Raw genomic sequence first — 24,840 nt, forward strand, 5'->3', positions numbered from 1 at the left:
CCTTCTATTCCCCTTCTCAGCCCATTCTAAATATTTCATTAAAATGGAATCACACGTGTTTTTTGTGACCTGCTTCTTTTACTTAGCATATTTTCAAGGTTCATCCACAGTGTAGCATGGATCAGGACTTAGAACCTTTTTTTATGGCCAAATAATATTCTACCATATGGATGGACTACATTTTGTTTATCCATTCCTCCACTGATGGACACTTGGGTTGTTTCCACCTTTTGGCTATTATGAATCATGTCTCTATAAACATTTGTGTTCAAGGTTTTGTGTGAACACACGTTTTCATTTCTCTTTGGTAGATGTCTAGGAGTGAAATTACTGGGTCACATGCTAACTGTCTAAGTTAGGTGGCTTTCTCTCTGGGCCTTGATTTTCTCATCTATAAAATGATGGTAACAGTAGTATCTGTCTTACAAGGACTTTGTGAGGATCAAGTGAGATAGGAAGTGTGAAGTGCTCAGTACAGAGCATGGAAAACAGACCCCAGTGGTAGCTGTGATTCTAGCCTGGTACTGCTTATTAATGAGCTGCCATTTATGTCAGTAGTCCTCTACTGACCGGCCACATAAAATGAAGGCATCTCAGACCCTTCCCTTCTGGGTTGCCCAGGCTAAGCTATGGCCTGAGACTTCGATTTGCTCTTCCTCCATTGTGGTGTCCCAGGCTCTAATAATGGTGTGTTTGGAGACAGGGAAAGGGTGAGAGGCAGTGCGTGGTAATAATGTCCCCATCCCCTTTGTCACTTGTCCCAGGCTTGCCCAAGGTCCAGCCTAGCCCCTAGACACCATGTCAGACAGTGACCTGGGTGAGGAGGAAGGCATCCTCTCCCTCGCAGGCAAGAGGAAGCGCCGAGGCAACCTGCCCAAGGAATCGGTGAAGATCCTCCGGGACTGGCTGTACGTACACCGCTACAACGCCTACCCCTCGGAGCAGGAGAAGCTGAGCCTTTCCGGACAGACCAACCTGTCAGTGCTGCAGGTAAGGAGCAGGTAGCAAGAGACCTGGCTTCTAGGCCTCTCTAAGCCCGGTCCCTGATACACCGTGTGGCCACGTGAGAATGGCCACTCCCCCTGCCTCAAGGGAAGACAACGACGTGAGGTCACTGCAGCTAGATTTGGGAGACTTCTGAAGAGGCAAGGCACCATTATTAACGTCTTGGTGTCGTTAACCATGGAGGCCATGGGAAGGCGAGAAGGCATTGAGTGTTTGGAATTCAGCCCCCAGCCCCAGAGCAGTGTTGGGATAGTGACTTGGTTGCAGAAGGGCAGCTGGTGGTCTGCAATGTAGTTAGAAAAATGAGTTGGGATCATGGCCAAGGAAAGGGCAGAATTCAGAGGTTCTGGGTTCAAAACCCAGTTCTGCAACATAGGAGCAATGGTCTACATCTTGATTTCTCCACCTGTAAAGTGGGGGGTTCGAATCCTCCCCTGCCTGACTGAATTGTTGTTAAGGAGCAGTTTCTGAACTGGATGTGAAAGTGTTTTGGGGGCACCTGGCTGGCTCAGTCAGTGGAGCATGTGACTCTTGATCTTGGGGTTGTGAATTTGCATCCTATATTGGGTGTAGAGATTACTTAAAAATAAAATCTTAAAAAAAAAAAAAAAGAAAAGATGGAGTGCCTGGGTGGCTCAGTTGGTTGAGCGTCTGACTCTTCATTTAGGCTCAGGTCATGATCTCAGGATCCTGGGATCGAGCCCCACATCAGGCTCCGCGCTCAGCATGGAGTCTGCTTGTCCCTCTCCCTCCTCTGTCCCATGCCCACACTCCCACCCCCGCACTCTCTCTAAAAATAGATAAATAAAACATTTTTTTAAAAGAAAGAAAGGGGGCGCCTGGGTGGCTCAGTCGTTGAGCGTCTGCCTTCGGCTCAGGTCATGGTCTCGGGGTCCTGGGATCGAGTCCCGCATCGGGCTCCCTGCTCCTTGGGAGCCTGCTTCTCCCTCTGCCTCTCTCTCTCTCTCTGTCTCTAATGAATAAATAAATAAAATTTAAAAAAAAAAAAAAAATAAAAGAAAGAAAGGAAAGTGCTTTGTAAACCATGCACGTGAGCATACCTGAAGATCTCTTGTCCACTTTTTGTCAGAGCACAAGGTATTATCTCCTTTGAACTGCCCCAACTGCTGACCTATAGGTGTTTTGTTCTGTTTTCATGGTGCTAGGCAGGACACCCTAGACTACCAATGACTTGCCTCCAATTTGGCTCTCATTTACCTGGGAGACACAGAGCAGGCCCCCAGCCTAGCGAAGGCCTATCCCCTGCCCCACGAGCCCCCAGTGCTCCCTTCATGAGCCGGCTAAGCCTCTACCCCAAGCCCCTCTGCTACCGGTTCCAGCTCTGTCTTTTCCTAGCCTTTAATAGATTCCTTATTTCAGTCTATGGTGCTAACTCTCCCTCATTCCCTTACCCCACTCGGAACCTCCCTTGTCTTCCCAGCTCCCATCCCTCTTCCACGATGCCTCCACGCTGAGTATTCAGCCCTCAGAACTCCTCTCACCTGAGTTTATACTTGCTGGGCAGTGGTTAATGGGAGTCTTGTCTGCGAGAAAGGCTCCAGAGTTACAGAACCTGACTCAGATCCCATCTTCTCCACAAGAAGAAGCCTGGACATTGGCCAGGTCCAGTGCCTCTCCCTGAGCCTTGTGTTTCCTCCTCTGAAAAAAGGAGATGATTGTGGTACTTTCATAGTATGTAAGGAGGAGGGACAGAGAAGAAAGATTCAAGGCTCACGGCAAGGTGAGCACAGAGTGGGTGTTTCTGCTCTTGTCATCCTCATCTCTCCTAGATCAGAGGTCTTGGATTGACCCCGGGTGTCTAGCAGTGTCTAGCATCTCACAGTGTACCAAGCACTCCCAGCTAGAGTTGAGGTCCCAGAGAGGAACCAGACACATTCCTACCCTCAAGGTGTGTAGTCCAGGATGGGAAAGCGGAGAAGACCTAGCCATTAGTGTTTGTAAAAAGTAATCACTTGCTGGGACAGAAGGCAGCAGAGACCCAGGCAGGGTTTCCAAGCCAGCCTGGAGCCTCAACAGGCCTTCCGGAAGAGGTGGACTTGAACTCATAGGATGCAGAACAACACAAGCCAAAGGCTTAAGCCTGAGAACCAGGATCACCTAGATGGGCTCTTTGCTGGTCTTCTGCCTCCAGCCTTTTTCCCTCAAGTCCATTCTATCCTCTCGCTTTTTTTTTTTTTTTTTAATGGGCTTTATTAAGCAGTTCATGAATTGGACAGCATGCCATCTAACTCTGCTCCCTCAGTCCATTCTCTTGAACACAAAAGTACAAATCTGATGGTGTTACACACTCCATGGACCCCACTGTCCTCTGCATAGAGTCCAAACTCAGGAGCTTACCAGCCTCATCTCTCAGTTCTTCCTGTCCCCGAGGCTTGTGACCCTTCGGACCTTCTCCCTGGGCTTCTTCCTGACTTTTCTGAACCTGGCTCACTCCATGTAAGCATTTCCTCATGAGAGCATTCTTGGACTAGGTCTGAGGCCACTACTCTGTGTTCCTGGTGCACCTCCTACCTGTGCTGCCATACTGTATTGAAATTGCTTTTTGTCAGGGAACTGCTTCTTAGAACTGAGTGATGTGCCGGTTTCTCTCAAGTTATTTTTCATGGGCCCGCCTCCCCTCCAACATGTTGACTTAAAATATTTTTATGATCACGTCACTTAAGCACATATAAAACTGGGTTAAAAAAACAACAACTTCTTGCTTTTGCTCTTATAAATTGTAAAATAACCAGTTTTCCAAAGTAAATGTAAAATCAATGAGATTCCATCTAACTGCATTAATATAAAATGGTGGATGGGGATGATGCTTTGCTGACTGGGCTGTGCTGTGCAATATTGATAAAGACACTGACTCTGGAGTTGAGCAAGTCTGGATTGCCAGAGGCCACTGTGCTCCTCCTCAAGATCAGAATGGAAACATAAAGCTCAAACATTCTTCTGAGAACTAGTGGATCTCTAGGGTGATATATCTCTGATTCCACTTAGAGAAATGTTGGTCTGGAGCAAGGATTTGTTGCTAGAGACTTCTGAGGAAGGGCCAGCTGGATCCTGGCCTGCCCTGATGGGAAGGGTTCTGGTGTTGGCCACCCTGCTCTAGAGTCATGCTGAGAGCTAACGAGCAGTGGGGACCATGTGGCCCTTGGTGGAAACTATACCATGAATCCCGCATGGCCTCCCAACCATCTACCTCTGCTTGGAGGTCTCACAGGCACCTCAGGTTTCTCAGTTGGTAATGGATAACTTCTCCAAGCTGGCTCCTTCCCTTTCGAAGGGGTGCCCCTTGATTGCCCTTTCTCAGCTCATTTGATCAGTCACCGATTCCTATGCATTCACCCCTTAAATATTTCTGGAATGTGGCTTTCCTACCCTGGTCCAGCCTATCATTGTCTTACCACTTGTTACTCCACTATTAAAAACCCTTCAATGATTCCTGCCAACCTAATGACAATATCACGTGTCCCTATCTGCATACTGGGCCTCATCCCTGCCCCGTCCCCCATACTCATGCCACACTAATCAGTACCCCAGACCACTTCGTTCCCACTCCTGACCAGGGAGACCCTCCACCCTCAGAGGAACTGTGCACTCTCACAGTACCAGGTCTGGGTCAGCATTTGGACAATGGACTGTAGCTGCTTTTTAGAACACACTAAACTCCAGAAGCCGAGGCTTACTTATCACTATATGCCAAGTGTTTAGCTCAATGCCTGGTATCTGGTAGGCGCTCAGTAAATAATTGTTGAATTGATATAAAATGAGGAAGTGTGGGAAATGTCAACAGGCAGGACCTCTAAAGAAATGCAGTAGCTCCTCAGTCTGGAAAAACTGGCCTAAGTCCCTGGAGGCAGCTTTCTTCCCTGTAATTTTTAAAATTTCACTGTTTATTAAGAACTTTGCAAATATCCACAAAAGAGAATATTATAATGCACTCCTGGAACCAATCACCTGGCTTCATCATACATCAGCATTTTGCCAAGCTTGTTTTCTCTCTCCCTGGGGACAGCTCTTTTGATTGTCTCCTTTAACTGGCCCAAGAGCAATCTCATTAGCAAGTCAATGAGTCATTTAACTAACTGGTTTGCTGGTACTCGCCTGGGGCTAGGCAGTCGGGAGGGTAAGACCAAAAAAAGTCATTTGTGAAGGGTTTTCACGGGTCCCTGTGACACCCTTTGAGCCCACTTTATTGCTGTGGTTTTTAACTGTTCTCAAGGGCTGGCTGCCTGTTGGGGAGGGAAGGTAAGCGTGGCAGGGAGGGTTCGGGCCCCATTCTTTCACTCTCATACTGATTGGGGGTATGCGCTGTGCCAGGCCCAGAGCTATGTGCTGGAAACACAGCGGTAGAGCAGGCACTATTCCTGCCTTCTGGGTAGCGTCCTGTAGGGAGGGAAGACAATGTTTAATGGACTAAGAATTCAACGTAGTTAATTACCAATGTGGTGTCACCTGAGCTCCCCATTCCTTCAAGTCCTTTAGGGCTCCATTCAAATGCAGTTACCTGAGAGAAGACTCTCCCAAAGCGGGATGGGGGTGGGGGTGAGCGGGTTAAACCATTGGTTCCTAAGTCTGAGCAGCAGAACTCTTGAGCTTGTTTAAAAACACACATTCCTGACTCCACCCCACCCCACTCCCACTGGATCTATAGAGCAGATGGGAGAGTTTTTTTGTTTTTTTTTTTTTTAAGATTTTTTATTTGTACGCAATCACACCCAACACCAGGCTCGAACCCACAACTCTGAGATCAAGAGTTGCACGCTCCACTGACTGAGCCAGCCAAGCACCCCCAAGAGATAACTATTTTTTTAAGTCACCGTCAAGGTGATTCTAATACAGCCAGTTGCTTTTGAGAGCACCTGGGTATGGGTGGTCACAACACAAGTGGAGGTCCAGTGATGTTTGGGAAAGGTCTTTCCGTGCCTTCACTTCGCTCCCTTCTTTCGCTTCTGTCTTTCACAGCTGAAAAGACATTAAAATTAAAGCACGTGTGGGTCAGCCTTCTTCAAAGGCCCTGCTCTGATCCTCCTGGCCTTCATCAGCTTCCTGGTGCCCCTCCCACGCCCGTTTGCCACAGCAATTCCTCCCACATTCTTCATCTCAGCCACTGATAAAAAGGACTGGCCGGACAGCAACCTCTCACATAGGGCCATTTTGTGGTAGAGACAGGCTTTCAGGCACCCAGCCTGTGTTGTGCCGTATCAATCACAGAATTCACCTTGGCATTCTCCCCGCCACCTCCCCAAGGACCTTGAGTGGGGGCAGATCACGTGCCCTTTTCCTGACTCGGACATGGGGCAGGCAGCTGAAGGGGCTACAGAAATTCCTGACCGCCTGATACCACAGCTGGCCCTAGTGGCGCACGCAGGCCTCCTGCCCTTGCCTGGCCCCCCTCAGCTGTGCATTTCTAGCGGACGAGAAGACAAAACAGACAGTAGGCTGCCAGAATTTCTGTGGACCAGGGTGAGCATGTGGGAGAATATATGTGTTGGGGGGGGGCTGCTTTTCTGCTCTGCCCTTCCCAGAATTCTAAGCCAAGATGGGAGGCGCAGCTAGGGGCTAGGTGCCCACACAGCTGCTAATAAATGCCTAGGCTCCCCTCCCCAAGCCTGCTTTCTCAACAGAAATTCTCATCCCTACTTCACTCGAACCAGGTCACTGTGACCTGTTTTCCCTGCACACAGAGCTAAGGTGAGCAGGCGCAGTGTTCCCTGGTAGCACAGGTAGCTGGTGAGGCAGCTGCAGGATGCAGGAGTGGAAGCATCCGAGCGAGCAGAAAAGGCTTCAGTCTTTTCTCTTCACCTGGCAGTGGGGGTTGCCTGGGACAGAGCCCAGCCTTTGAACTGGTGACCTTGAGCAAGTTACTGAGTTCTCTGATCAGGACCTCTGTTTCATCACCGGTTCAAATAAAGTGATCATCACAGTACCTGTCTCATAAGTTGTTGAAGATTAAATGAGTAATTAGATGGGAAGTGTTCAGAACAGCACCTGGTATGTTTTGTGTTCAACAAGGAATCACTTTTAGGATTATGGTCATGATTATTCGGTTGTCAGTTCCACCTGTTTGCTAAGACACAGCAAAGCACAGAACAGCAGTTAGGGGCCCTCAAGCCAGGAGACCTGGGTTTGGATCCCAGCTCTACACTCGGAGCCTGTGTGACTTTGGGAACGTTCTTTCATCCTTTAAGAGTTCAGTTCCCTCCTTAGTACTTTGGGGACACTGCTCACAACCTTTCAGGCTTGTATACAGATGAAACAAAATGCAAGTGAGGTGGCTGGCATAGTACTTAGTATCAGAGGTGTTGAGTCCCTTTCCTTTGCCTCACCCAGCTGTTCAGCCCTACCTCTCTCTGGGACTCCCCTGCAACCTTAGCCAGTATTCAGCTCAGCCAGTGTCTGCTGATGCCTGCTGGTGTGTGTGTGTGTGGTTGTACTGGAAAGACCCTAGAGATGAAGAGGAATAAACGAGAACCCCTGGAATGGAGAGGAAGAGAAGCCACAAGAAGGCTCTGGCTCTGCCCTGAACAGGAGCTTTCACAGCCTGCTGAGCTAGGAGCCAGGACAACTCCAGGCACCAGCTCCTGCCATAGGTAGCTGTCCCTTTGGCTAGATAGAGACAGACTCCATAGAAAGATGGCACCCAAGGCCTTGCCCTGGGAATGGGCCAAGAGAGGTGATAAGCAGGGGTAGAAACTGGTACAGGAGCCCTAAGGAGAGCTGGGCCTTGATCCATTCAGCAAACAGTAGAGGAACATTAGGCATTACTGCAGCCCACACAGTTCCCAATATCCCATCACATAGGAGGTGAGGGGGAGAGGGCTGCTGTCTTTGCCCTCTGCAGCAGCTGGTGCATGCTCTGTAAGTATCTGTTGGTAAACAGGGAGAAGAGAGAGGGACAGGAGACGGACCTACAGTGTGCAAGGTATGAAGGTCCAACAAACCACTGTTTAGGCCCTTTAGTGGTTTGCCGTGGTGTTCTGGCCTAGTGGGATCAGCCCTGCCTGCTGTCAGTTCTACCCTGAGTCCACAAAGACTAGATTGGGTCTTCCCATTATTGTCCCCACCACTGGTTGTAATTTTATACTCATTTGTAGGATTTAACTCTCTCTTCCCAACATGAACTTGTCTGAAGGGTGGGATCATGTCTGTGTTGCTTACTGCTATGTTTCTGGGGCCAGGAACATAGGTGCTTCATAGCTGGTTTTGACTGAGTGAACTGATCACGGCCTCTTCTGTGCATTCCAGATATGTAACTGGTTCATCAACGCCCGGCGGCGCCTTCTCCCAGATATGCTTCGGAAGGATGGCAAAGACCCCAATCAGTTCACCATCTCCCGCCGCGGGGGTAAGGCCTCAGATGTGGCCCTCCCCCGAGGCAGCAGCCCCTCGGTGCTGGCTGTGTCTGTACCAGCCCCCACCAGTGTGCTCTCCTTGTCTGTGTGCTCCATGCCACTCCACTCAGGCCAGGGGGAAAAGCCAGCGGCCCCCTTCCCACAAGGGGAGCCAGAGCCTCCGAAGCCCTTGGTGACCCCTGGCAACACACTCACCCTCCTGACCAGAGCTGAAGCTGGAAGCCCCACAGGTGGACTCTTCAACACGCCACCGCCCACACCCCCAGAGCAGGACAAGGAAGACTTCAGTAGCTTCCAGCTGCTGGTGGAGGTGGCGCTACAGAGGGCTGCTGAGATGGAGCTTCAGAAGCAGCAGGACCCATCGCCCCCCTTACTGCACACTCCTATCCCCTTAGTCTCCGAAAACCCCAAGTAGGCATCTGCCAAGAAGGGTGCTCGAGGCTCGAGCCAGCTGTCCGGGGTCTCTGTTTTGGTTCCTTTTCATACAGAGGGCTTTCTTTGGATCACTGCCAAACATCGGGGTCATCTCCTCTGTCCAGAGGTCTTCAGCAGGAAGATGCCAGCTGGTATCACTGGACTGTGATGGGGACCTCTCTGCTAACTGCCGTTTCTCCAGGCCTCCTCAGTGATGAGATTGAGATCGGAGATAGGCATGGTGCTGCTGCTGCTTCTCCAGAGGATTCCGAGGACACCTTTCTTCCAGCCTGCTTTCCTAGGCTGGGCACAGGAAACCTGCCACATTCAGACCTATGCCCCACAGCTGGGCCTCTTTTCGTTAAGCCAAGTGTGGACAGTCCAAGTTCGTAAGTGTGAACAAAAGACAAGAGGAACCCAGCAGACGTAACAGAACTGACTCCAGTTGAATGTTTAGGTTTTCACTAAACTGTTTATTTTTCCCTTTTTGCTGGGGTTTGCATTAATGGGAGTAGTTAGCCCAGGTGTGGGGAGTGAGAGTGTGTTGCGTGAGGGAATCTGATGAACTGGGAATTCTGCACCACTGCAACTGGTGAGTGTTTTACAAGGAAGGAGTATTTTTATTTTGGGGACCATCTAAATCTCTGCAAAATTCCAAATGGTGGTTTTATTCTTGGTTTGATTTACAAAAAAAAAAAACCTTTTTGGGCTTTGGCTTTTATGCATCAGGCACAGAAGGGAACAAAGCCTTCTTAAGAATAGAAAGGGTCCAACAGAATCTGACCAAACCTTCTAAGCGCAGAGCAGAGAAGGATAAAACCAGAGGGTTGGTTTTTGGTTTGGTTTGTTCGTTTTTTTTGTTTTGTTTTTTTAATTTTTGTTTTTACTATGTTTTGGGGGACAGGGGAAGTTAAGTTAGACCAAGGAAGTGGGTTTTTTGGTTTTGGTTTTTTTTTTTCCTCTCTTTAATGTTTTCCCCTCTTTATCCTTGAAAGCTTGGCCCTGCAGCCTGAGTTTTGAATTCCTTTAAGAACTTGGATTAGTGGGATCAGAATGTCAAAAGCTGCCAGTAGCTCCTACTTGGAGAGAAGTGAGCCACCTACTGGTCAGGAAGCCCTTGTAGCTGACTCAAATGGGCAGTTTTTCCCGCGATGGTGGCAAGAACCTATTCCTGGAAGAAGCAGGGAATGTGCCCCCGGCTGCTGAGGAGCTGCCTTCTACGGAGGCTGGGGCTGGAAATCGGTTAGGAAGCCTGTTCTCTGTGTCTTTGTGTTGCACCTTTCTCTAAATTGGAGTTGCAGAGGCCTCTGCCCTGAACTTCACAGTGAAATAGATCACAGTTGGTCTTACTCTTCTCCCTCCTCCCCATTTTTTATTTTGCTGTCTCATTGCTGACAGCATTCGACAGCAATACACCCCATCTTTATATATCCTAAGAAACACTAATCCTAGGTTACTATTAGCCAAAATATTTTTGTTCTGAAAGCATTGTTACTGGGCCAAAAGACAGGTCAGGAGCCCCCTGCCTGTAGTTTCCTGAAGTTGCCAAGTAAGGCACAAGGGGGAGATTCCTGGAGGTTAACTGACATGGGTGGGCCTGGCCGGGAGAGAGGCAGCAATGTGTTCTGTCCTTTCTGGGATGATCCCTGAAGACTTCAGGGAGGCTACCTGACTTCTCAGTGGCTTGGCCTACCCACTGCTGTGGGAATAGGGATTAGCTTTTTAAGGAATGGGAGCTTTGCTCTCTGTGAGTGGGCAAGTTTCCTAGGCTCTCTCTTTTGCCACCCCGCCCATCCTTGCATGTCCCAGGGGGATCAGGGATCCTCACCCTCCTGAGGCCCAGCTGGGGAAGAAAGAACATAGCAGCTTCAAGATTAATTGAAGTTGCTGTTTGCCCAGCCTGTTCCACCCCACCCATGTCTGTGAGCCCAGGTCTGGTATGACTGTTGGAAGAGGTGGTGAGGGGTGAGGAGCCATGCTGCTGAATTCTGGTTGGCATTCCCCCTCTTGTGCAAGATGGGGAGGCTGGGGGTGGTGCAGCCTCCACTTGGTTTGGTTGTGAGATAAACCTGGAGGAGAAGCACAGTTATCCCGTTGAATTAAACTACTGTAAATAACTTTTTTGTCTTTCGTCAAATAAAGTTGTTTTTGGTTTTTGTTTTGTTTTGTTTTTTAAAGCAGAAACAGATTGACCCACAGTGAACCTGGGCCCCATCTGGAGGTGGGGCAGTTGCTGAGTTCTTACAGGGCTTCATAGTTTCCCCCCTCTAGCAGCCACCTGTCAGGGTTGGGTGCCCTGCATCCTTATTTCTTGTTCTCAAACCTGGCCCATATCCCTTTCATCACAGTGGGCAGGGGGCATATGCCTCCCGTGCTACACCAGTCTTCCCTGGGATAAACAGTCAAGCTTTGGGGTTGCTGAGTGGTGAGGAAACTTAGGGAGCTAGCAACTTTATCCTCCCCCTCAACCAGTGAGGGGTTGAACTGCAGTATGAAGCCAGCACAGAAAGCAGCAGACATGAAATGGATGCTTCAGTCATGTCTGAAACTGGTACCACCTCTAGACTTCCCTATTATGTAAGCTAGTAAATTTCCCTTTTTTGCTTAAGATAGCTGTGAGTTTCATTTACTTCTTCACTTCATAATGAAATGACTGTACATTTCATTGCAGCCCAAACAGTGCTAAGTCAAGGCCTGCAGCAGTAAACAGCCTTGCTATGTGCCTGGACCTGTGCAGTGTTCATTATTAAATTTTGTATACACACAAAAGAAGTGAGGTGCCCTTCTCATAGGTAAAGAAACTGAGCGTTTGTTAAATTAATTGGCCTGCACTGTACAGCTAGTATTAAATGGAGCTAGGATATGAACTGAAGTCTGTCTTGCTTAAGGTCACCCTGACATCTGCCTGCACCTTATCTGAACTAGTGATGGGCAGGCAGTTCACTGCCTACTGGCATTCAATTAACATGGTTTGGGCTAAACAGTAGAAATTTCTTCTACTGAACCAAATCGGCTTCTTCCTGATTCCAGTAGACCTAGATGGAGGATATCCAATCTCCCACAAGTCACTCTCCTGTAGAAATTGGGAGTCAGTGCCTCCCCATTCATGTTCCCCAGATTAAAGAGCTCCGGTTTGAGAGAGTTTAGCCATTCATCCAAAGTCCTGGTTTCCATTTCCCTCTATCAGTAGCCCTCAAACTGGACACTTGGCCCTAGGGCTTGGCAGAATAGGAATATGCTGGAAGGGCTCTTCAAAATAAGTTCAATACTCATTTTCATCTGGAAAATGAATATTAATATTACCCTAAAAGGGGAAGTGATTTGGATGGTTTGACTGCCTTAGAAGAGATGGCTTCCTACAAATACTTTTCAAAGAACTGAAACCAAAAGCATCTTCTGCATCAAGCTTCAAATTGATGAACCCCAGAGTAAGCAAGCACTTTAGATAATAAAAGTTGACAGGGATAATGTGGCTAGAGCCCCTCTCCTCTGAAGCTAGAATGTTACCTAAGGACATCTAACTTACCTCTAACAGTCCCATTTAGGAAACAGCATTTAAATGCATTGGCTGGCTCAGTTAGAGCATGTGACTCTTGATCTTGGGGTCGTGAGTTTGAGCCCCAAGTGGGGTGTAGAGATGACTTTAAAAAAAATAAAATCTTAAAAAAAAAAAAACTCTCTAGGGTTGAACTTGACTCTGGATTTAAAAAGTACACTCTAGGGGCGCCTGGCTGGCTCAGTCAGTGGAGCATGCAACTCTTGATCTCAGGGTCATGAGCTCTAGCCCCATGTTGCGGGTAGAGATTACTAAAAAAAATAATAACAATTTAAAAAAGAAATAAAAACTACACTCTAGTTTAGAAACTGCTAATGGGAAAAACTCCCAGAGGGGAGGGGCTTAGCCTGTCTTGGTGTGCTGTAACCTTGGTGTGTTAGACACTGTAGCTGTAGAGAAGAAGGGGACGGGGGGGGGGGGGGGGGGAATGTGGAAATAACAATTATCAATGCTCTCAATGTTACTGGTTTCCAAAGTACTTTAAGCCTGCATTTAGATTCTGGCTCTGTCATCTAATTAGGTGTCATGATCATAGGCAAGTCAATTTACCACTCCAAACTTTTTTTTTTTTTAAAGATTTTATTTATTTATTTGACAGAGATAGATACAGCAATAGAGGGAACACAAGCAGGGGGAATATGAGAGGGGGGAAGCAGGCTTCCCGCTGAGCAGGAAGCCCGATGCGGGGCTCGATCCCAGGACCCCGGGATCATGACCTGAGCCAAAGGCAGACACTTAATGACTGAGCCACCCAGGTGCCCCTACCACTCCAAACTTTAGTCTCCTCATCAATAAAATGGGCATAGGAATATTCACCTCTTAGGAGGATGAAATAGGATACTCCACGTTACTGTTATTATATATTGCTATCATCTGGCCTCTCAGCACAGGGCTGAGAGTAAAACAGAACTGTGAAAATAACTTGCCCCACACCACACAGCTGTTAAGTGGCAGAACTGGAAGGAATTACCTAAAGAAGTAGTTCTCAAGCCTTAATATGTATCAAAGTCATCAGGAGAGCTTACAAAAATGCAAATTCCCAGCCTCACCCCCAGGGAGTCCAGGAATCTGTACTCTTCACTTATGCCACAGGAGATTCTCATGCTATTGCTCCAGGGACCTGATCATTTATGACCAGGACACTGACTTATCCCAAGGAAGTTGCTAAATTAAGACAGCACCTTACCTTTCAAAGTTTTAAGATAAGAGGAAGAAGGGTACCACCAAGTAGTTTACCCCTCCCCCTGCCAAACCATTTGACTTCCCCCTCAGCTCCTAGGAGTCTATTGTGGCCTGAAGGTCAAGGGTAACCTTCCTGAGATGGTCATTTTAATTACATAAATAATCCACATTTACTATAGAAAATTTTAAAATAAAGGTAAAAAAGAGGAGTTCAGTAGAGTGGTTAAGAGCCCAGCCAACTTTTGGAGGAAAACATGTAAAACATTTAGCAAAGTTGGCACCTAGTAAGAACCCAGTAAGTACTAGTAAAACATTTATCTTAGGTAAAAAGAGGGCCTGGATACAAACTCAGACCTCTACTTCACAACGGGTGCTCTTTCCACAGCTTGTGGTTTTTTTCCCCACAGGACTCTGATTTCTGTGACTCCATCTGTGTCTGTCCAGGGCCCCCAGTCTTACCCGTCAGAGCACACTTTCCTCTCCAAGCCCTCCTACAAGCAGCTGGCAGTGGCACAGAGGCCTTCAGTGAAGAGGACATACTCGGTCCCAAGGCTGAGATGGTGTGTTTAACTGGTGCTTAAAAGGTCCCAACCTCACAAAGGCAAAATCTGTCCTACTTCCAAATCTCTCTCCCACTTCCAAATCTGACTCTTCATCAAGTTCTTTTCCATCTTAGACCACCCAGGATGTTTATTTTAACCAGATGGATGCACTGGGATTCAGCCAGACTCCCTACTTCCTAAAATAAGGAAAGCCTTGGGTGAAAGCACAAAGGGATTAAGTCTCAGCCCCATAAATACCCTCCAGGCAAGGGTTCTCCATGCTAACTCCCAGCTTGGCTTTGTCTGCTCCTAGAAAACTAAGAGGAGGAACACAGATCAGGTTTCAGATGCCTACTGAACCTCTAACTTACTGTGTGACACTGAGCTGGACTGGATCTAAGGACCCCTCTAAATATAACGTTCTGTGACACCCTCCCCCCCATGTAATCAAAACTTAATGAATCTCAGAGTTAAGATAAGAGCTTCACAACATAATACTACATATAAAACTCTTCTTGCAAAAAATAAAATTATCTGTTTACAGATGATATGATCATATATGTAAAATCCTAAAGACTCCACCAAAAGGAAACAGAAAATAATAAATGGATTCAGCAAAGTTGCACGATACAAAATCACAAAAAATCAGTTGTGTTTCTACACACGAACAATGAACAATCCAAAAAGGAAATTAAAAAAATTTTTCAAATTATAATAGCATCAAAAAGAATAAAATAGGGATGCCTGGGTGGCTCAGTCGGTTAAGTGTCTGCCTTCGGCTCAGGTCATGATCCCGGGGTCCTGGGATCAAGTCCCGCATCGGGCTCCCTGCTCCGCGGGGAGCCTGCTTCTCCCTCTGCCTCTGTCTCTCTCTCTGTCTCTCATGAATAAATAAATAAAATCTTTAAAAAATAAAATAAAATAAAATAAAATAGTTAAGAATTAACCAAAGAAGTGAGACTTATGCACTGAAAACTAGAAAATATTGCTGAATGAAATTAAGGAAGATAAAAATAAATGGAAAAATATCTTGTGTTCATGGATTGGAAGACTTACCTACAGATTTTCACTGCAATCTCTATCAAAACCCCACTGATTTTTCTTTTTTAAATAGACTCCATGCCCAACTTGGAGCTTGAACTCACGACCCCAAGATCAAGAGTTGCATGCATGTTCTACCAAATGAACCAGCCAGGTGCCCCTCCAATGACTTTTTTTTTTTTGCAGAAATGGAACAACTCATTCTAAAATGTATATGGAGGGGCGCCTGGGTGGCTCAGTCGTTAAGTGTGTGCCTTTGGCTCAGGTCATGATCCCAGGGTCCTGGGATCGAGCCCCGCATCGGGCTCCCTACTTGGCGGGAAGCCTGCTTCTCCCTCTCCCACCCCCCCGCTTGTGTTCCCTCTCCTACTGTGTCTCTCTCTGTCAAATAAATAAAAAAATCTTTAAAAAAAATAAAAATAAAATGTATATGGAATCTTAAGGAACCCCCAATAACCAAAACAATCTTGAAAAAGAACAAAGTTTGAAGACTCACACCTCCTGATTTCAAAACTTACTACAAAGCTAAAGTAATCAAAAAGTGTGGTATTGGCACAACGACAGAAATAAATAGACCAAAGGAATAGGATTTGACAGGCTTGCAGTATACCCTCACATATGTGGTCAAATGATCTTCAACAAAGGTGCTAAGACCATTTGATGCAGGAAGGACAGTCTTTTTAATAAATGGTGTTGGGAAAACTGGATATCCACATGTAAAAGAATGAAGTTGGACCCTTACCTAACACCACATAAAAAAATTAACTCAGTGGGGCACCTGTCTGGCTCAGTCAGTGGAGCATGTGACTCTTTTTTTTTTTTTAAAGATTTTATTTATTTGACAGAGAGAGACACAGTGAGAGAGGGAACACAAGCAGGGGGGAGTGGGAGAGGGAGAAGCAGGGTTCCCATGGAGCAGGGAGTCCGATGCAGGGCTCAATCCCAGGCCCCTGGGATCACGACCTGAGCCAAAGGCAGACGCCCAACGACTGAGCCACCCAGGTGCCCCGGAGCATGTGACTCTTGATCTTAGGGTCATAAGTTTACAGAGCTTATATTAAACAACAAAAAAAATTAACTCAAAATGGATCAAACACCTAAATATAAGTGCTAAACTAAAAAACCTCTTAGAAGAAATCAGGGGAGAAGCTTGTTGATATTGATTTAGCAATTTTTTTTTAGGTTTTTTTTGTTGTTGTTGTTTTGGTTTGTTTTGTTTTAAAGTAATCTCTACACCCAAGAAGGGGCTTGAAATCATGACCCTGAGATCAAGAGTCACATGCTCTGGGGCACCTAGGTAGCAAAGTAGTTGAGCGTCTGACTCTTGGTTTTGGCTCAGGTCCTGATCTCAGGGTTGTGAGATCAAGCCCCATGTTGGGCTCTCGCTCAGTACAGAGCCTGCTTAAGACTCTCTCCCTCTGCCCCTCCCCTCTCCTCTAAAATAAATAAATAAATTTTTTTTTTTTTTTTTTTTTAAGAGCCATGTGCTCTTCCAACTGAGCTCCCTAGGCGCCCTGGCAGTGATTTCTTGGATATGATACCAAAAGCACAGGCAACAACAAAAAATTAGACAAAGTACACTTCATGAAAATTAAAAACGTTTTTTATTTATTTATTTTTTTAAAGATTTTATTTATTTATTTGACAGAGAGAGGCAGTGAGAGAGGGAACACAAGCAGTGGGAGTGGGAGAGGGAGAAGCAGGCTTCCCACGGAGCAGGGAGCCTGATGCGGGGCTTGATCCCAGGACCCTGGGACCATGACCTGAGCCGAAGGCAGACGCCCAACGACTGAGCCACCCAGGCGCCCCAAAAACGTTTTTTTTTTTAAGATTTTATTTATTTATTTGACAGAGACAGAGATAGCGAGAGCAGGAACACAAGCAGCAGGAGTGGGAGAGGGAGAAGCAGGCTTCCTGCGGAACAGGGAGTCCGATGCGGGGCTCGATCCCAGGACCCTGGGATCATGACCTGACCCAAAGGCAGACGCTTAATGACTGAGCCACCCAGGCACCCAAAAATTAAAAACTTAAAAAAAATTTAAGTAATCTCTACTTAATAAAGGGGCATGAACTCACAACCCTGAGATCAAGAGTCACATACTCTACCAACTGAGCCAGCCAGGTGCCCCCCAAATTAAAAACTGTTGTATATCAAAGGATACTATCAATAGAGTAAAAAAGGGGGGCGCCTGGGTGGCTCAGTCGTTAGGCATCTGTCTTCGGCTTGGGTCATGGTCCCAGGGTCCTGGGATCGAGCCCCACATCGGGCTCCCTGCTTGGCGAGAAGCCTACTTCTCCCTCTCCCACTCCCCCTACTTGTGTTCCTGCTCTCGCTATCTCCCTGTCAAATAAGTAAATAAAATCTTACAAAAAAACACAAACACAGAGTAAAAAGGTAACCCACAGAATAGGAGAAAATATTTGCAAATTACATAAATGATAAAAGATTAATATCCAGAATATATACAGAACCCCTAAAACTCAACAACAACAAAAAAACAAACGACAGGACTCAAAAAATGGGCAAGGGTCTGGAATAGACATTTCTCCGAAGACATACAAATGACCAACAAGCACATGAAAAGATGCTCAACATCAGTAATCATTAGGAAAATGCAAATAAAAATCATAATGAGATACCACTTCACACCCATTAGGTTGGCTATTATCAAGGGGCACCAGGGTGGCTCAGTAGGTTAAGCATCTGCCTTCAGTTTAAGTCATGATCTCAGGGCCCTGGAATCAAGCCCCATGTCCAAGCCCCGTGTCCAACTCCCTAATCATCGGGGAGTTTGCTTCTCCCTCTCCCTCTGCCCCTCCCCACCAACTCCTGTGTGCTTTCTCTATTTCAAATAAATAAATAAAATCTTAAAAAAAAAAACAACAGAAAACAAGTATTGGTGAGAATGTGGAGAAATTCGAACTCTTGCATACTGTTGGTGGAAATGCAAAATGGTGCAGCTACTGTAGAAAACAGTATGCTCGTTCCTCAAAAAATTAAAAAGAGAATTATCACATAATCCAGCAATTCCACTCTGGGTATATACCCCACAGAATTGAAAGCAGGAATATAAAAAGATATTTGTATACCCATATTCATAGTAGTATTATTCACAACAGCAAAGAGGTGGAAGCAGCCTAAGTGTCCCCCAGTAGATGAAAAAATAACAAAATGAGGTATATATTATGAAACTGAATAAAGGGAACCTCATTTAAGATGGAGATGGGGGAGGGGCGCCTGGGTGGCTCAGTCGGTTAAGCGGCTGCCTTCGGCTCAGGCCAGGGTCCTGGGATCGAGCCCCGCATGGGCTCCCTGCTCAGTGTGGAGCCTGCTTCTCCCTCTCCCTCTGCCTGACTCTCTGCCTGCTTTGCTCTCTCTCTGTCGAATAAATAAATAAAATCTTAAAAAAAAAAGAAAAAAAGATGGAGATGGGTGGGGGGACCTGGGTGGCTCAGTCAGTAAAGGGGTCGACTCTTGATTTCAGCTCAGGTCATGATCTCAGGGTCTTGGGATAGAGCCCCATGCTGGACTCTGAGCTCAGCGGAGAGTCTGCTTGAGATTCTCTTCCTCTCTCTATCCCTCTGAGCCTCCCCTCATGTGCACACACACTCTCTCTCGCAAATAAATAAATCTTAAAAAAAAAATGGAAATGGGGGCGCCTGGCTGCCTCAATAGATGGAGCATGCGACACTTAATCTCAGGGTTGTGAGTTCAAGCACCACACTGGGTGTAGCAATTACACTGGGACCATGACCTAAGCTGAAGGCAGACGCTTAACGACTGAGCCACCCAGGTACCCCATTGTGCTCTCTCTCTTATAAATAAGTTCTTTTAAAAAATAAATTTTAGGGGCGCCTGGGTGGCTCAGTCGTTGGGTGTCTGACTTCGGCTCAGGTCATGATCCCAGGACCCTGGGATCGAGCCCTACATCGGGCTCCCTGCTCCTTGGGAAGCCTGTTTCTTCCTCTCCACTCCCCCTGCTTGTGTTCCCTCTCTCGCTGTGTCTCTCTCTGTCAAATAAATAAATAAAATCTTTAAAAATAAATAAATAAATAATAAAAAATAAATTTTAAAAAGTCTTTTAAGGGCACCTGGGTGGCTCAGTTGGTTAAGCGACTGCCTTCGGCTCAGGTCATGATCCTGGAGTCCCTGAATCGAGTCCGGCATCGGGCTCCCTGCTCGGCAGGGAGTCTGCTTCTCCCTCTGACCCTCCCCCCTCTCATGTGCTCTCTCTCATTCTCTCTCTCTCAAATAAATAAATAAAATCTTAAAAAAAAAAAGTCTTTTAAAAAAATTAAATAATAAAATAGAGTTGGGAGGCCAGCAGAAGGAGCTCTCACACCCTATCAGTACTCATCAATTAAACAGAAAGATCCCAACAGACATACCTTTAACTCCCAACAGGAAGAAGCCTATTTTTTTTTTTTTTTAAAGATTTTATTTATTTATTCATGAGAGATAGAGAGAGAGAGGCAGAGGCAGAGGGAGAAGCAGGCTCCCTGCGGAACAAGGAGCCCGATGCGGGACTCGATCCCAGGACCCTGGGATCATGACCTGAGCTGAAGGCAGACACTTAACCGACTGAGCCACCCAGGCGTCCCAAGAAGCCTATTTTTTACTACCCAGCAGGAGGAAGAAAGATCTTCTCCTTGCCCAGCAACAGCCCAGTCAATGAAAGACCATTACAACTGTTATAGCCAATGAAAAGCCACTATACTTCAAACTCCTAGCTTAATCCAACATGTACTTTTTGTTTATAAAAGCCCCTCCCAATACCCTTCCTCTATAAAAGCAAGTTTCTCCCTTTTGTTCTCTGGATTTGCCTATCATTTTGCTACAGTTTGCATGTCCCAAATAGCAATACTCTGCTATTCCCAAATAAACTCATTTTTGCTGGTAAAAAAGGTGAGTTTTATTTTTTTTTTCCCAAAGATTTTATTTCTTTATTTGACAGAGAGAGACACAGCGAGAGAGGGAACACAAGTGGGGGAATGGGAGAGGTAGAAGCAGACTCCCCGCAGAGCAGGGAGCCCAATGCAGGGCTTGATCCCAGCACCCTGGGATCATAACCTGAGCCGAAGGCAGACGCTTAACAACTGAGCCACCCAGGCACCCCGAGTTTTATTTTTAAGGTTAACAATATATACAATGAACACCTAAAGAACATTTAACAAAGTTATTCTGCCTTAAAAAGGAAGGAAATTCAGGGGGTCTGGGTGGCTCAGTTGGTTGAGCATCTGCCTTCAGCTCAGGTCATGATCCAGGGTCCTGGGATGTAGCCCCACATCGGGCTCCCTGCTCCATGGGAAGCCTGCTTCTCCCTCTCCCACTCCCCCTGCTGTGTTCGCTCTCTCGCTGTCTCATTCTCTGTCAAATAAATAAATAAAAAACCTTAAAAAAAAAGTTAAAGAAAAAATTAAAGAAAAAAAAAAAAGGAAGGAAATTCTGACACTGGCCATACCATGGATGAATCCTGCAAACAGTATGCTAACTGAAATAAGCCAATCAGAAAAGGACTAACACGGTGTGATTCCACTCTTATGAGGTACTTAGTCAAATTTAGGGACAGAAAGTAGAATGGTAGTTGTTGGGGACTGGGATAAAGAGAGATTGAGGAGGGACGCCTGGGTGGCTCAGCTGTTAAGCGTCTGCCTTCAGCTCAGGTCATGATCCCAGGGTCCTGGGATCGAGCCTCGCATCGGGCTCCCTGCTCCTTGGGAAGCCTGCTTCTCCCTCTCCAACTCCCCCTGCTTGTGTTCCCTCTCTCACTGTGTCTCCCTCTGTCAAATAAATAAATAAAATCTTAAAAAAAAAAAGAGAGATTGAGGAGTTACTAGTTTGAGGGCACAAAACTTCCAGTTTTGCAAGATGAAAGGGTTCTGAAAATGGATGGTGATGGCATCTACACAACAAAGTAAATGTACTTCCCTGTGCCACCAAACTGTACACTTAAAGATGTAAATTCTGTGGGGCGCCTGGGTGGCTCAGTCATTAAGCGTCTGCCTTCAGCTCAGGTCATGATCCCAGGGTCCTGGGATGTAGCCCCACATCGGGCTCCCTGCTCAGCGGGAAGCCTGCTTCTCTCTTTCCCATTCCCCCTGCTTGTGTTCCCTCTCTCGCTGTGTCTCTCTCTGTTAAATAAATAAATAAAATATTTTTTAAAAATAAATTTAAAAAATTTTTTTAAATAAAAAATCTTTTATTTATTTATTTATTTTTAAAGATTTTATTTATTCATTTGAGACAGAGAGAGAGAGAGAAAGCATAAGCAGGGAGAGAGGCAGAGGGAGAGGGAGAAGCAGGCTCCTCGCCAAGGCAGGAGCCCGATGTGGGGCTCAATCCCAGGACTCTGGGATCATGACCTGAGCTGAAGGCAGACGCTTAACCATCTGAGCCACCCAGGCACCGCAATAAAAAATCTTTTAAAAAAATGTAAATTTTGCTATGTATACTTTACAGCAACTAAAAAAAAAATTAAGTTTAAAAAAGAATTTAGGGGCACCTGGATGGCTTAGTGGTTAGGCATCTGCCTTCGGCTCACATCATGATCTCAGGACCCTGCACTGCTCAGCAGGGAGCCTGCTTCTCTCTCTCCTTCTACCTGCCACTCTACTTGTCCTCTCTCTCTGTCAAATAAATAAATAAAACCTTTTTTAAAATAAATAAATAAATAATAAAAAAGAATTTACTGTTTTATTCCGATGGTCTCCATCGTCAGTGCCCCCCCATATCTCCTGAGTGACTTTAACAGTCTTTAAACTAATCTCCCACTCTGATCCTGTCCTCCAAAAAGCAGCCAGAGTGACCTTGCTAAGACGCAAACCTGAAAATTGAAGTGCCCCTGCTCAAATCCCTTCTGTGGCCTCCTCCACCCTTGGGACAAAAATTATTTCTTCATGGCCATCATCAAAAAGACAAGGGGGGTCTGGCCTCACATCTATGGATGTAGAGAAAGGTGAACCCTTGTGCACTGTTGGTGGGAATATAAATTGGCGCTGCCACTAGGGAAAACAATATGGAGGATCCTCAAAAGATTGAAAATAGAAATACACTATGATCCAGCAATTCCACTTTTGGGAATATAGAACACTAAGAAATAAGGAAATGAAAACACTAACTTGAAAAGGTATCTGTACCCCATGTTCATAGCAGCATTATTTACAATAACCAAGGCATGGAAACAACCTAAATGTCCACCAATGAATGAATGGATAAAGAAGTTGTGGTATATACACCATGGAATATTATTCAGCCACAAAAAATGAGGAAATCCTACCATTTGTGACAACATGTATGGACCCTGGAGGTTTATGCTGAGTAAAATAAGTCCGTTGGAGAAAGACAAATACTTTATGATCTCACTCACATGGGCAATCTTAAAAAACAGACTCAGAAAAAGAGATTAGACTTGTGGTTACCAGAGGTGGGTGATGGGGGAGGGGGAGACGGAGGAAGGTAGTTAAAAGATACAAACTTCCAGTTGAGATAAATAAATGGTAAGGATGTAAGATACAACATGAGGACAATAGCTAACAATGCTGTACTGATACATTGGAAAACTGTTAAAAAAATAAATCCTAAGCGCTCTCATCACAAAGAAAATTTTTTTTTCTTCTTTTCATTGCATCTATATGAGAAGACAGAATTAGCTGTATCTATTGTGGTGATCATTTCACAATATATGTAAATCAAACCATCAAGAGGTAGGCCTTAAACTTATACAGTGATGTATGTCAATTATATTTCAATAAAACTAGAAAAAAACAAAAACAAATTCTTCAGCATGCCCCTCCCACTCCTTCCAAACTTGTGGCTTTATTCCCTACCAGTGGCTGACAGGGTTTCAACTCCTGGAATGCTCTCTTCTCTTCCTCTCCCTCTTCCCCTTAACTCCTACTCTTCCTTCAGAGCTCCATCTTTCCTAACCCTCCAGATCAAACTCCCCATTACAAACCTTTACCACCAGGCCCAGCAGACTGAAAACTTACCTTTTCTGTCTTGGACCTTGGGTGAGGTATTCTTCCAACAATCTATGACAGAATGAATGACAGTTTGTCTCCAGCACTGCATGCCCCCAGGGAATCTGTAAAAGAGGTTTTTGTTTTGTTTTTTTTTAAGATTTATTTATTTGACAGAGAGAGAGCACAAGCAGGGGGAGCGGCAGGCAGAGGGAGAGGGAGAAGCAGGCTCCCCACTGAGCAGGGAGCCCATGCAGGGCTCGATCCCAGGACCCTGGGATCATGACCTGAGCCGAAGGTAGACACCCAACCATCTGAGCCACCCAGAGGCCCCAAACGTAAAAGAGGTTTTATACCAATGGTACACTTCCAAACTGGAGTCAGTTGGTTAGGCTTTAACCACAGTTTTGCATATGGGAGGGAACAAGGTTCAGAAAAAAGGCAGGGCTGAAAAAGAACAAGATCCATGTGAAAGTTGGAGGACTAAAAGATGCGGACCCATGTCAGGTATATGTCCCTCCCACCAGGTCCAGACAGAGTAATGTCTCTTGTTGTATATGTCATCTTTTGGGGTCCAGCTTCACTCAACCTATTGAAAGAGGATCTTGGAATTGAGTTGTGATTGAAAACACCAACTATGGAATTCTGAAAAAGCTCCCTAGGAGATTCTGTTGTTTGCCTAGGGGGAGAAATACAGGTCAATGTTGACAGGTATACAAAGGATGTTCTGACTTCATTGATATTCTGACCTCACTAGTATTCTTTAAGACTAAAAGCTTAGGGGCACCTGGTGGCTCAGTTGGTTGGGCAACTGCCTTTGGCTCAGGTCATGATCCCGAGGTCCTGGGATGGAGACCTGCATCAAGCTCCCTGCTCAGCAAGAGAGTCTGCTTCTCCCCCCCCCCCGCTCATGCTCTCTCTCTCACACTCACTCTCTCTTTCAAAAGAAAAAAAAAAGACTAAAAACTTAAGGTTAACAGTAAAGATTTTGGAGTCAGACCGACCCAGGTACTAGCTGAATGATTCCAGACAAGTCAGCCTCTATAAACCCACCACACAGAAGGGCTTTGGTCTCAACTTATTTCATAGTACAATGCACAAGGCACCACCTGGAGGGCTTACTAAAACGCTGATTATGGGCCGCACTCCCACAATTTCTGATTTGGCAGTTCTGGGATGGGGTCCGAGAATCTGCATCTCTAATCAAGTTCCTAGGTGATGTGGCTGCTGGTGGTCCAGACACATACGTTGTGTGAACCACTGTCCTAGCACAGTGAAGATACAGTAGATGAATACTCAGATATTCTGACAGCTAATAAAGTACTTTCTGCACTCCCCCCATCCCAAACCCTGCCTCAGGAGTTCTCAACTGGTTCCAACTTGCCATATGGCCTTAGAAAATCTTTTCCCCTCTTTGGATCTCAGGTCTCACATTTGCCAAAAGAGGATACTGGGCCAAGATAAGACACTAAATTAATACAGAAAACAATTTACATCCTGAACAGGGTCCTACGGAACTTGCAGGGGTTAGGGGAGAAAATGAGCAAGGGCTAAATCCTGAGGGGGCCGCTGGGGACTTCCGGGGAGCCAGTTTTGGGCTCCGAAAGACGCGGAAAAACAGGGCCGCGTCCTACCCCACTGCTCTAGGGGACAAACCGTGGAGGGCTGGGCGACGCTCAAGTCTAACCTCGGCTCTCTGACGCCGTTCTCCAGTCTCCACAGCGCCTCCTCGCGCTCGCGTCACCATCCCCACCTAGATTGTCCCTTCCCACTCACC

General features: G+C 46.2%; 1 protein-coding gene and 1 long non-coding RNA gene across 2 annotated transcripts; one reads left to right on the forward strand and one right to left on the reverse strand.

The window, feature by feature from the left end:
* Positions 1-764: 764 nt before the first annotated feature.
* TGIF2 (TGFB induced factor homeobox 2) lies at positions 765-10,926 on the forward strand. Its single transcript, XM_021689344.2, has 2 exons — positions 765-990; positions 8,263-10,926. The coding sequence occupies exons 1-2, from the start codon at positions 799-801 to the stop codon at positions 8,782-8,784; spliced, it is 714 nt and encodes a 237-aa protein (XP_021545019.1). The 5' UTR covers positions 765-798; the 3' UTR covers positions 8,785-10,926.
* LOC110579456 lies at positions 5,800-24,817 on the reverse strand. The gene is made up of 3 exons (XR_002480261.1): positions 24,751-24,817; positions 23,094-23,188; positions 5,800-5,979 (listed from the first exon to the last, which is right to left on the reverse strand). It is a non-coding gene; the product is annotated as an uncharacterized LOC110579456 (long non-coding RNA).
* Between the last annotated feature and the right edge of the window lie 23 nt (positions 24,818-24,840).

Source organism: Neomonachus schauinslandi, chromosome 10, assembly GCF_002201575.2.
Source record: "Neomonachus schauinslandi chromosome 10, ASM220157v2, whole genome shotgun sequence".
In the NCBI taxonomy this organism is placed as follows: Eukaryota; Metazoa; Chordata; class Mammalia; order Carnivora; family Phocidae; genus Neomonachus; species Neomonachus schauinslandi.